Source organism: Fukomys damarensis, unplaced genomic scaffold, assembly GCF_012274545.1.
Source record: "Fukomys damarensis isolate Sample0158 unplaced genomic scaffold, DMR_v1.0_HiC HiC_scaffold_13, whole genome shotgun sequence".
NCBI lineage: Eukaryota > Metazoa > Chordata > Mammalia > Rodentia > Bathyergidae > Fukomys > Fukomys damarensis.
In genome coordinates, this window is record NW_022900925.1 from 13,570,558 (window position 1) to 13,581,400 (window position 10,843).

Consider the following 10,843-nt stretch of genomic DNA (forward strand, 5'->3'; position numbering starts at 1 on the left):
GGCCCAAACTGCACCCCAAAACAAAAAAAAAAAAAAAAAAAAAAAGAATTAGTACCTTATACTGTATTCTTAGTTGATCTTCAAAGAAATGCCAAGCCCATTTCTGTTGTGGGACCTTTATATTTGTTATTTTCTCTGTCCCTATTTAACCACCTATTTAAAATAATAACCTGTCTCTATACGTTTACTGTTTTTTTCACTTTTTATTGTTTATTTAGATTAATGGATTTCATTTTAGCAGATTCTTTTATATATGTGACATATTTTATTTTCACATCCCCAAATATATGCCCTTAGTTTCACATTTTTTGGGGGGTTTCAGTGCATATAATGTATTTTGGTCACATCTGTCTTGCCATTACCTGCCCTTATACTCCCCTCCTCTGTACTTTCTTCCATTCCTCTTAATAATAGTCTCACTTCTACTTTTTTTTTCACATCTATTAAGGGGAACATGAGATGTTTGTCTTTTCTGAATCTGGCTTATTTTGTTAAGCATGGTCTCCAGATCCATCTTTTATTTTTTTCCTGCAGATGACAAAAATTTGTTTTCTTTTTGACTGAATAATACTTCATTGTGTATATATACTGTATTTTCTTTATCCATTTATCTATTGATGGACATCCAGGCAGGCTTTATGTCCTGGCTATTATGAATTGTTCTGCAATAGAAATGGTCTGTCTTCTTTTTTAATACATAGAATATATCAGTTCATAATGTTTTATTTGTATTAATTTTATGAATCTTCTTTTTGATTATAAAATAAGGAAGGCAGATAGCTGGTCTATTTTATTCACTGTTACCTCCTTAGTAGCTTTACTTGGCACAGAGTAGCTTGCTAAACACTTTTGAAGTGAATGAATGTGTAGTGTGAGCACGTTAGAGAAAAAATGGTTTTATTCACCTCTTATTACATGGTGTTTAATGAATGAGTAGATTAGTGCACATATAAATAATTACCTTCTTAATTATACCCAAGTGCATCCTGGTTTCTCCTATTATAATGTAATAATGATGGCTTTAATTTGGGGAAGTAATTCTATTGAAACTTCCTATAGTTCTTTTTCCACATTTACTTAATATGAGGACCTATAATTTTTATAAAGAAGGTGAAAGTGTATGATGAAACTTTTTCTGATGCTATGTTTTTATTCTTTCAAAAGGAAATCCCCTTGTGTCAGTTACAATTAAGAGAAAAAAATAATTCTTTAAGAATTATTTCTGCAGTTATTGAAAGCATGAAATACTGGTGTGAACATGCACAGAAAACTGTACTTCTCTTTGAAATATTGGGTAGGTAAAGTACTTCAGAAATACTCCAGTAATCTATTTGGACAAGTTTTAAATGTTCATAGAAATACTTAGGAAATCTTGAAGAAAAATAAAATTTTGCAAAGAATTATGGTTTATTAGAATTTTATTCGGTTCTTGGGTCTGTTACTGATTTATGTGAAATATGTATTAGCTTATTTATAGCAGTATTCCTGTGATTCCTTAGTGTTAAAGCTGAATAAACTCTTGCAAGGATTCTAACTCAATGCCTTGAGTTATAGAACAAATGGGCCAAATAATTAAAATTGACTGAACTAAAATTATACTTACCAGCAGAAATGAATCTAGAAGGTTAGTCTACTCATTCTTAATCTAGTGTTCTTTATATTATATTCTAATTTTAAATGGTCCAAAGCACTTATTAAGAATACTTATAAGAGAAAGAACCCTATAATTAATCTATTTTCTAGATTAATTTTTAAAGAGGGGAGGGTTTTGCAGAATGTTCCTGGAATTTACTTAAAACAAAAAGATAAATGATATAGAGATTCAAAACATTTTTCCCATTGTTTAACATAAAACTTAAATTATGAAATAATCCAAACACAGAAAAATATACAGCATATAAGAAATATCCACATTCCCATATCATAGATGTATTTAAAGCTTCCCCATATATTTGCTTCTCTAGAGATAACCACTATAATATTCCTGTGATTTTGTAATTTTATATATGTTTATGTAATTTTATTTGTATTATTGTTTTATATGCTAAAATTAGTCCTCCTACCAAATAAAAAATTTTGCTATTCTTTGAAGTATATTTATTTTTTTCTTTTTATTGAGTTTATTGGTACAATCTAGGTATACAATGCAGTTGCATTCATCATTGGGATCCTGTACCTTTACATAATAGGTCTTGATTCTCATTTTTTCCCCTTGTCCCTGCCCTTCCTTCACCCCCTCCTCCCCTCCCCATTTACAAACACTTTATTTCCATTTTTTCAGTTTCTCCTATTTTTGAAGTATATTTAAAACTTGCAATTTTAGTAATAGTGCTTGTGAAAGGCAGAATAACGGCCTCTAAGATGTCTACATCCTAATTCTTAAAGCCTGTGAATGTTATTTGGCAAGAGGGAATTTGTTGATGTTAAATTAAAGACCTTGAAATGGGAAGATGATCTTGGACTATCTCAGTGCATACACTATAGTCACAAGGATCCTTAAAAAAAAAAGGGAAGTAGAAAGGTCAGAGTTGGGAAAGGATTGGGAAATGATATCCTGCTGGCTTTGAGATGGAGAAAGAGACCATCAGTCAGGAAATGCAGGCAGTCTAGAAACCTCTAAAAGGAACAGCCTTACTGACATTTTAGATTTATACTGTATTATCAGGTTATGTAAGTTTTTTCTGGTTTCTGATTCCCAGACATTAACAAATGACTCTTTGCATATCATCTCTTCTGACAGGTAGCATGCCCATCTCTGAAAGCATGAAATATGTAGCTGGGGAATGGAATATGCTGATTGGCTTGTCAGTCCCAGGTCATACCCAGAAATGGGTGGGGGACAGTGGTGGTGGTGGTGGTGGTGGGACAAATGTCATCCAAATTTTGTAGCTAAGAATGGAATAGGAGCTGGCTTGGGATGCTGGGGCAGGATTGCTTTGAATTCAAGGCCAGCCTGAACTACATAGTGAGACCCTGGCTCAAAAAAAGGAATAGGAAAGGCTTTGTAAAGGAAAATCTGGGTCTTATAAGGGGAAGGTAGGCTGAATTCAAAATAACAAATACCAAGTATAAATAAGATCCAAATTGTATAAGTGACAATGTGAAATAGGAAGAAACGGGCTAAAGGTGTAGGGGAAGTGGAAAGGGTAGGGGAAAGGAAATAAGGGAAAAGAAAAAATATGAGAAAAGGAAACAGTGGAAACAAAGTCTTTGTAAATGGGGGGGAGGGGGTGAAGGGAGAACAGGGGTATGCGGAAAAATGAGAACCAAGATCTGTCATGTAAAGGTACAAGATCCCAATGATAAATGTAACTGTACTGTATACTTATAAAAAGTACCAATAAACTCAATGAGAAACAAACAAAAAATCCCCACAAAATATCAAATATCCACTACCTACTCAGTAAGTAGCTGTTAGAAGAATACATAATGCTACTAAAAATATTTCTAGAGATAAACATGAATTAGGTTTTCATTTTGTAGATGAAGAAATAGATTTGAAAGAGGTTAAACAATTTGTTCAAGGGAAAGGAAAGGGGAATATGTATCTGAAATGGTATAAACTTGCAATTATGTAGGATGAATAAGTCTGGAGAGCTAATGTATTGCAGGATGACTGTAGTTAATTAATTTGCTGAGAGTAGATTCTAGGTGCTTTTACCTCACATAAAAAGGTAACTATGGAAGGTAATGGATATGTTACTTTGCTTAACTCTAGTAATGGTTGTTCATTTTTATATGTGTGTCTATATGTCTTGTTTTGTTTTTGTCGTGAAAATAAAAAAAATTTGCTCAAAGTCTCAAAATATTGAACTGGATTAGAATGTATGACTCCTTATTCTAATTCAGTTTTTTCTTTAAATTGATGTTTATTTGTTGTAACAGTGTAGTTCATTGTTACAATATAGTAGATTGGTCTGGGGATTCTAAGGAAAATGATTCAGATGGCCAGACACTGTTAATTGTATGAACTTGACATACAATCTTTTCCTAAGTTGAAGGGGCTAGTAGATTTTTCCTAGTATAAAATAAGTTCAGGAATATCATTTCTTTTAAAAATGATTTCTTTATTATTGTGTATGAAGAACTGAGGTTAATGTGGGAACATTATTTAAATATCAATTGTTTGTTAAATTTTATATGTATTTTACTAACATTGATCCCTCCCATTTCAATGTTTCTTAGCTGTCCTTGATTCAGCTGTTACATCTGGCCCATATTATTCAAAGACTTTTCTTATGAGAGATGGGAAAAATACTCTGCCTTGTGTATTTTATGAAATAGTGAGTATTTTAAAAGTAGTTTTTTCAAAACCTATACCAGCAAATTTCTGTCAACAGTTTTCTAGTACTTTAAGCATTTTGTTTGGTTTTAGTTCTGGTATTAGAATTGTTTATTTGTTTAACTAATATGGAAAACCTACTGTGTTCCAGGCATTGTGCTAGATGCAAAGAATATAATGTTGAATAGAAGTGGTAAATGGCTTCTTTTCTCAAAGCTCTTATAATTTCAGGTAGAAAGAGATACATATCACACTGTGGTATAATAAATGATAACAACAAATGATAAGCAGAGTGCTATAAAAGTAGATAAGGGAGGATGGGACAGATAAGAGATTTTTCACAGATGATAGTAATCTGTATTATCTGGGATATTTAAGGCCTGATAAGAGTCAGGTAAACCAAAGTGTATTGAGAAGGTAAGAGTTCATTTTAAGATAAAGCGTATGTGAAGACATGAATCTAAGTAGAGCCTTACTTGTTCAGTTGCCTGCAAGTAGTATAGAATTGCTGAAGTATAGAGTTAGTAAGTAATGAAGGTAAGGGTAGGATTCTAGAAATTAATGCAGGAGTGGGCTGGGATATAAATTAGAGACTTGCAGACGCAGAATGGAGATTACAGAGAAGGCGAAGACCTTATAAGACCTAAGTCCTTGGTAAAAAAGTTTGTCCTTAATTCTGAAATTAGCCTCACTTCTGAAATCAGATTTGGCTTCCAGTATTTATTTCATCATTTACTAGCTTTATGACCTAGATAAGCTGTTGAAACTATGCGGATTTCATTTTTTAAAAATCTGTAAAAAGGGACATCAGTTCCTGCTTTGAAAAGCTGTGGCGATTAAATGATATAAATATACAGTGCCTGACACATAATAGGTGATCAAGAAATAGTAATTTTCATGTTAACTTCTATAATATATATGTTATTTCCAGTTTGTTTTAAAAGCGTTGTTACTGAAGAATACCATACAGAAATGTGCACAAATCATAACTGTACAGCTCTATGAATTATCACAAAGTAATTCTACTCACATTAAAAAGTAGAACATTGTCATCACCCTGAACCCCCTTATATCTCCTCCCATTAACTATCTCCTGATTTTTAATATCATAAATTAATTGTCTTTTAAACTACATATAAATAGTAACATAGGGTATATATTTTTTAAAGATCTATTTTCTTTCAACACAATGTAAGATTTATCTATATTGTTGAATGTAGCTGTAGTTCATTCACTTATATTGCTATGTATTATATTTTGTTGTATGAATATACCATGGTTTAGTTTTCCATTTCCCTGTTGATGGGCACTGTGTTCCCAGAATTTTTGCTATTATGAATCATGATATATAAATATTCTTATATGTGTATCTTAGGCATACACATGCAATTCTGTTTGGTATGTACCTAGCAGTAGAAGCACTGGATCACAGAGCGAGCATGTGTATGTCCCGATATAGTATTTTTCAGAGGGTTGTATCAATTTATACATTGACAGGCAGTGTAGAAGAGTTGTGCTTTTTCTGCATCCCTATCAATGCTTAGCATAGTCTTTTTAGTGCTATTTCATTTCTCTACAATTCCCTGGTGAGTGTGAAGTTAAAAACTTTTTCATATGTTCATTGACCATTTATATATCTTCTTTTGTAAAGTCTGTTCAAGCTTCTTAATTATTTTAAAAATTGAATTATTTACCTTTTTTATTGATATATGGGAGTTAAAAGTTGCTGGTAGAAGTTTACTTTTTACATTTATAATACTTTTTTTTTTTTATACCGGGTATTGAATCAGGACCTTGCACTTACGAGGTAGGTGGCAGCATCACTGAACTAAATCCCTGAATTTACATTTATTATAAATATTTTCTCATACTAGATGGTTTGCTTTTTCATTTTTTTTGTTTGAGAGAGGGTTTCATTATGTAGTTCAGGTTGGCCTCGAACTCACTAGGTTGCCCAGGCTGGCCTCACTCAAGTGATCCTCCTGCCTTAGCCTCCTGAGTGCTGGGATTACATGTGCCCCCACACCTGGCTGCTTTTTTACTTTTCATGGTGGCTTTTGGCGAAAAGAAATTTTGCTTTTTTTATCAATCATTAGAATTTCCCCATGTAATTAGTACTTTTTAATAACTTTTTATTGAAAATAATTTCAGGATGGCTTATTTTTATTTATGATTCAGAGGATTTGGAGATTGCTGTTTTTTTTTTTGTTTGTTTGTTTTTTGAGACAGGGTCTCACTGTACAGTTGAGACTGACCTGAACCTGAAACTCACTATGTAGCCCAGGCTGGTCTCGAACTCACAGCGATCCTCCTGCCTCAGCCTCCCGAGTGCTGGGATTACAGATGTGTGCCACCATGCCTGGCCGTTATTAGTTGTCTTAAAGGCATAGCCCTTTTGGGTCCTAGCCCTTAGCATGGGCTGGGGTAGGATTGGTTGCTACAATCTCTTTTCTTGGGGGGATTCAAACTACATTTTTGGTTCTCCCAGGTCTGAGTCTGTTAGAAGTTCTGATCAGTTTCTTAGACTTCTAACTGCCTTTCTGTAATTGGCAGCTATCTCAGGAGGGAAAATCCCTCCAAATCAGAACATTCTGGATTACTGTACTCTTTCAGGTGAGGTGTCCTCACTGCATTGATATGTCTCTGATACCTACAAGGAGATTTTTAGTGAAATACTTTATTCAGCTATTCTGATTGTTCTCAGCTGGAGACTTGAACCACCTATGCTGCCATTTCTTGAAAGTGGAACTCTAGCAGCAGGAGTGGATAAGCAGGAATTATTTCACATTCTAAGAAGCATCATTAGCTAGGTTATAGAAGTTCTATACAAGTTAGGGTCTTTCTTCTGTGATAGGGCATTCACGTATGTAAGACCAGATATCATAGTCTTTATGAGCAATAGGGCTCAGGTGAGGGAGCTACAGCATTTGAGGTGCTTGCTATCTAGTTGACTGTATTATTAGTTAAAAAATTGAAACTTAGATGAAGTAATAAGTTTTTCATATTTTTGTTTTGCAAAACAGGATCGTGAACTTCCAAGACTGATCAGAGGCCAAGTTCATAGATGTGTTGGAAACTATGATCCAAAAAAGAATATTTTCAGATGTGTTTCTGTCAGACCAGCATCTGCTTATGAACAGAAGACTTTTCAGGCATTTGTTAAAATTGTAGATGCTGAGATGAGATATTATACTAAAGTAATGAATGAAATTTAAATAATGTTAAAGTGAGTTTAAATAGTAAAAATCGAAGTATTTTCTGTTACTGTTTAATTTACTGTTTGGTTTTATAACAGCTGTTTTGTATTTTGCTTCTTGAATTAAAATAATTAAATCCTTTAAAATGTGAAAAGTGATTTAAAATAATTTTATTTTTATTAAAATGATGCATTTGCTAAAATTCAACAACCATTTCAGATAAAAATGCTCAATATAAGGCAAATAGATATTTCTCGAACATGGTATAACAATGTATTGAGACCTCCCCAAAGCCAGTGTCATATTTAAGGGGGAAATACTAGAGCATTCTCACAATCAGGACAAGACAAGGGTACCCGCTGTCAGTACTGTATTAGGCATTGTTCTGGAACTAGTGTCTGTGCAGATCATTTACTTTATTATTTTTTAGATTTCTACATACAACACTTCTATTTATGATACATAAAATACAAAGGAAAATTGTTAACTAATCAGAGATTTCAAAAATGTCTGCTTAATAGAGTTTTCAGCTATAAAAGGCATATATTTGTATGAAGGCCACTCATCTTGTATGGTTTGAATCTCAGTTCAACAGTGACAACTAAAAACACTTCCTGTGCTCTTTTCCTTGATTTCAACTCAATTCATTCCATTTGCTTCCTTTTTGTCTCTAATATAACTTTCTTTTCTTTTTTCAATTTTTTCTGTGTTTAGATGGACTATAGTTATATCCCAGTGTGTCTCTCTCTCCTTTTTTTTTTTTATAGGATAGAAGATAGATGAAGGGATATGGATTACTTATTCCCCAAAATGTTTTAACCATATGCAAAAGGTTCAAATTATAGGTTTAGAAATTTTGATTCTCTTCCACTAATCACAGGTAAGTCATCAGCCATACTAGCCTATTTGCCATTTCCAAGTCCGAAATGCTTCTTTCTTTTTTTTTTCTTTTTATTGAGTTTATTGGTACGATCTAGGTATACAATACAGTTACATTCATCATTGGGATTCTGTACCTTTACATAATAGGTCTTGATTCTCATTTTTTCCCCGTGTTCCTGCCCTCCCTTCACCCCCTCCTCCCCTCCCCATTTACAAACACTTTATTATTTCCCCCACCCTTCCCACTTACCCTATGCAGTGAACACTGTCTCAGATATTTAATGAGAATCTACTCTTGCAAGCACTATTACCAGTGCTGGAGACAAATAAGCAACATGAAAAAAATTAGAAACACCAGAAAGATTGGTATAGATTATATATATACCTTGAACCAGGAACACACATGGTGCTATTTCTCCCATAGCTGTGATTCACAAGTGTGGGACTCAAAAGGATGGTAGCAGACTGCTCTCAATTTTAGGCCAGCATACAATGTGCACATAGAACTTTTGCTTCCCATCCTCACAATTTTATGTTCTCTTGGTCTAGACATCTTACTTTCTGTCTTATGCTGGGATAATGAAAAAAGCATAGACTGAGAAAAGTTTTATTTTCAAGTAGCGTATCTGAGAGGAATTCACAGAGAGGAATGACAGAGGAATATTACATAGGAAAGAAGCAAAATGTGATGCTAGGGTAGCTCACTGTCTTGGCCATGCTAGGAGTGACTAAAGCATGCAGCCATCGGCATTCATCACCTAAGTAAGGGGTGACCTGTATGGCATTGACTCCCCTGTGTTTTCAGGCTCTGTATATATGTATCTCAGCTGGTTTTCCACTGATTCTTACATGGAATCAGAGTAACCCAGTGGCAGGACATAAGAAACAAGTGCAGTCCTGAGGGAATGCTGTGAGACTGCTCTACACAAGGCCAGTTGAAATTTGTACAGAACTGTGTGCTGCAGCTGTGTCTGAAATGAGAGATGATGACAGGGAATTGAAGTGGAATGCAGGAAGTGGCTTTTACAACTCCCAAGGAAGGAATGCTTCCACCAAGGATGCTTTAGTAGTTCCATTCTACTGGAAGTTGAGACTGCCAATGAGTAATTTCGGGTTCTTAATGGCACTGAACCCACAAATAAGTTTACTATCCTGCCTGGGGTGGTTCAGTTCCTGTTAACTGAAAAACTGCCTTTCTTTACACAATGTAGAAAGAAAAGACCATGTCTAATACACAGATGTTTTTTGAGTGTCGCACTAATAAACATAGCAACCCAAATAAAGGCAATAACACTGAGGGCTTAGATTCATAAGGAATGAAGGTTGAAAAGAAAACAGACTAATACAGAAGAATGAGTTATAAATGTCAACTATAATCCCATGTTCAATTGCCCTTGGCAGTAGGAGGTATATATATATATTTTGGGATGATGGTGGTGGATGCTATTAAAAGTTATCCTAGAGTAGTAAGGAGCTCGCAGTAATTTGGTGGTATGAAAATCTGCATTGTTTTTTCTGTTTTGAGCTGAGGAAGAATTAAACACGATCTGGGAGTGTCCAACTTTTATTCCTGCCTTCTATTTCTCCATATGGTTGAGTCGTAGATTTCTGATCCTTTTAAGTTACAAGTTTCTCTCTCCACTGGGGTATGTTCATAGGGAGTTTAGTTGTAGAGAGCCTGCCACTCTTGGATTATTTCCAAAATATATGTACTCTATTCAGAAGATCACCAATGGCCTCTTGTTCTCAGGATACAGGCTAAATTTAGACTTCTAAGATATTTTAGAGCCTTCACAATGTAGTCCCTGATTACTTTCATGATTTAGCCAATCCTTCACTTCCTAGAATGTAGGTTCCAGCCAAATAGGGCTACTGTCCATCCCCTACATGGGCAATGAGTAAGCAACCATCCATGAGCTGTCTGTCCCCAATTTTTCTCAAAGTATAATTGGATGTTACTAGTAGTCAGCACAACAGACTCTGAATTTTCCATAGGGAAGTCTTAGATAATTATTTTTTCTTTAATGAAATCTTTCAGGATCTGTACTCCCTTGAGATACCAAGTTCCTTAGGCCCAAGGATGGTAGAATGAGAAATATAAGCAGGGTGGTCCAGACATAGGCGATGACTGCAGAAGGGTGTACTTTCTATGCTTACAGTGAATAAAGGAGGACAGGATCTTGAATGAATATTCTGGAGTTATCCTAGGTAAGTTGATAGGAGGGTGAATGAGCTAGTGCCTTAGGGTCCTTCCAATCTCTGGGTCTTGATTTCTCAGGCTTAATAATGTTCTGAAGAATACCTTCCTCTTTTCAATCTCTGTCTCTCCAATATATTCTCATGTTGTAGAATACTTATTAATATTTATCATCTACAATATTTTATTAATGATATTCATTTTTATTCAAGGAATTTAAAAAGATCTTATCATTTCAACATAATATCTCTGTGAGGACAGACATTTAATTCAGAGGTTCTTTAT

General features: G+C 34.3%; 2 protein-coding genes across 4 annotated transcripts in view; both read left to right on the forward strand.

The window, feature by feature from the left end:
* Positions 1-7,554, forward strand: part of Spata22 (spermatogenesis associated 22) — a 20,306-nt gene extending 12,752 nt beyond the window's left edge. For 2 of the 3 annotated variants that reach the window (XM_010611389.1, XM_010611390.1), the window contains 3 exons: positions 1,165-1,294; positions 4,186-4,283; positions 7,306-7,508. In XM_010611389.1, the coding sequence (XP_010609691.1) occupies positions 1,165-1,294; positions 4,186-4,283; positions 7,306-7,497 (420 nt within the window). In that variant the 3' untranslated portion in view covers positions 7,498-7,508. Of the gene's footprint in view, positions 1-1,164; positions 1,295-4,185; positions 4,284-7,305 lie in introns of all 3 variants that reach the window. The other variant, XM_010611388.2, reaches the window with a different exon arrangement.
* Positions 7,555-8,265: 711 nt separating this feature from the next.
* The window catches only part of LOC104853450 (olfactory receptor 1468), a 5,062-nt gene continuing 2,484 nt past the window's right edge, over positions 8,266-10,843 (forward strand). Inside the window, exon 1 of the mRNA XM_010611395.1 lies at positions 8,266-8,359. The gene's annotated coding sequence lies outside the window, so the exon portion shown is untranslated. The remainder of the gene's footprint in view (positions 8,360-10,843) is intronic.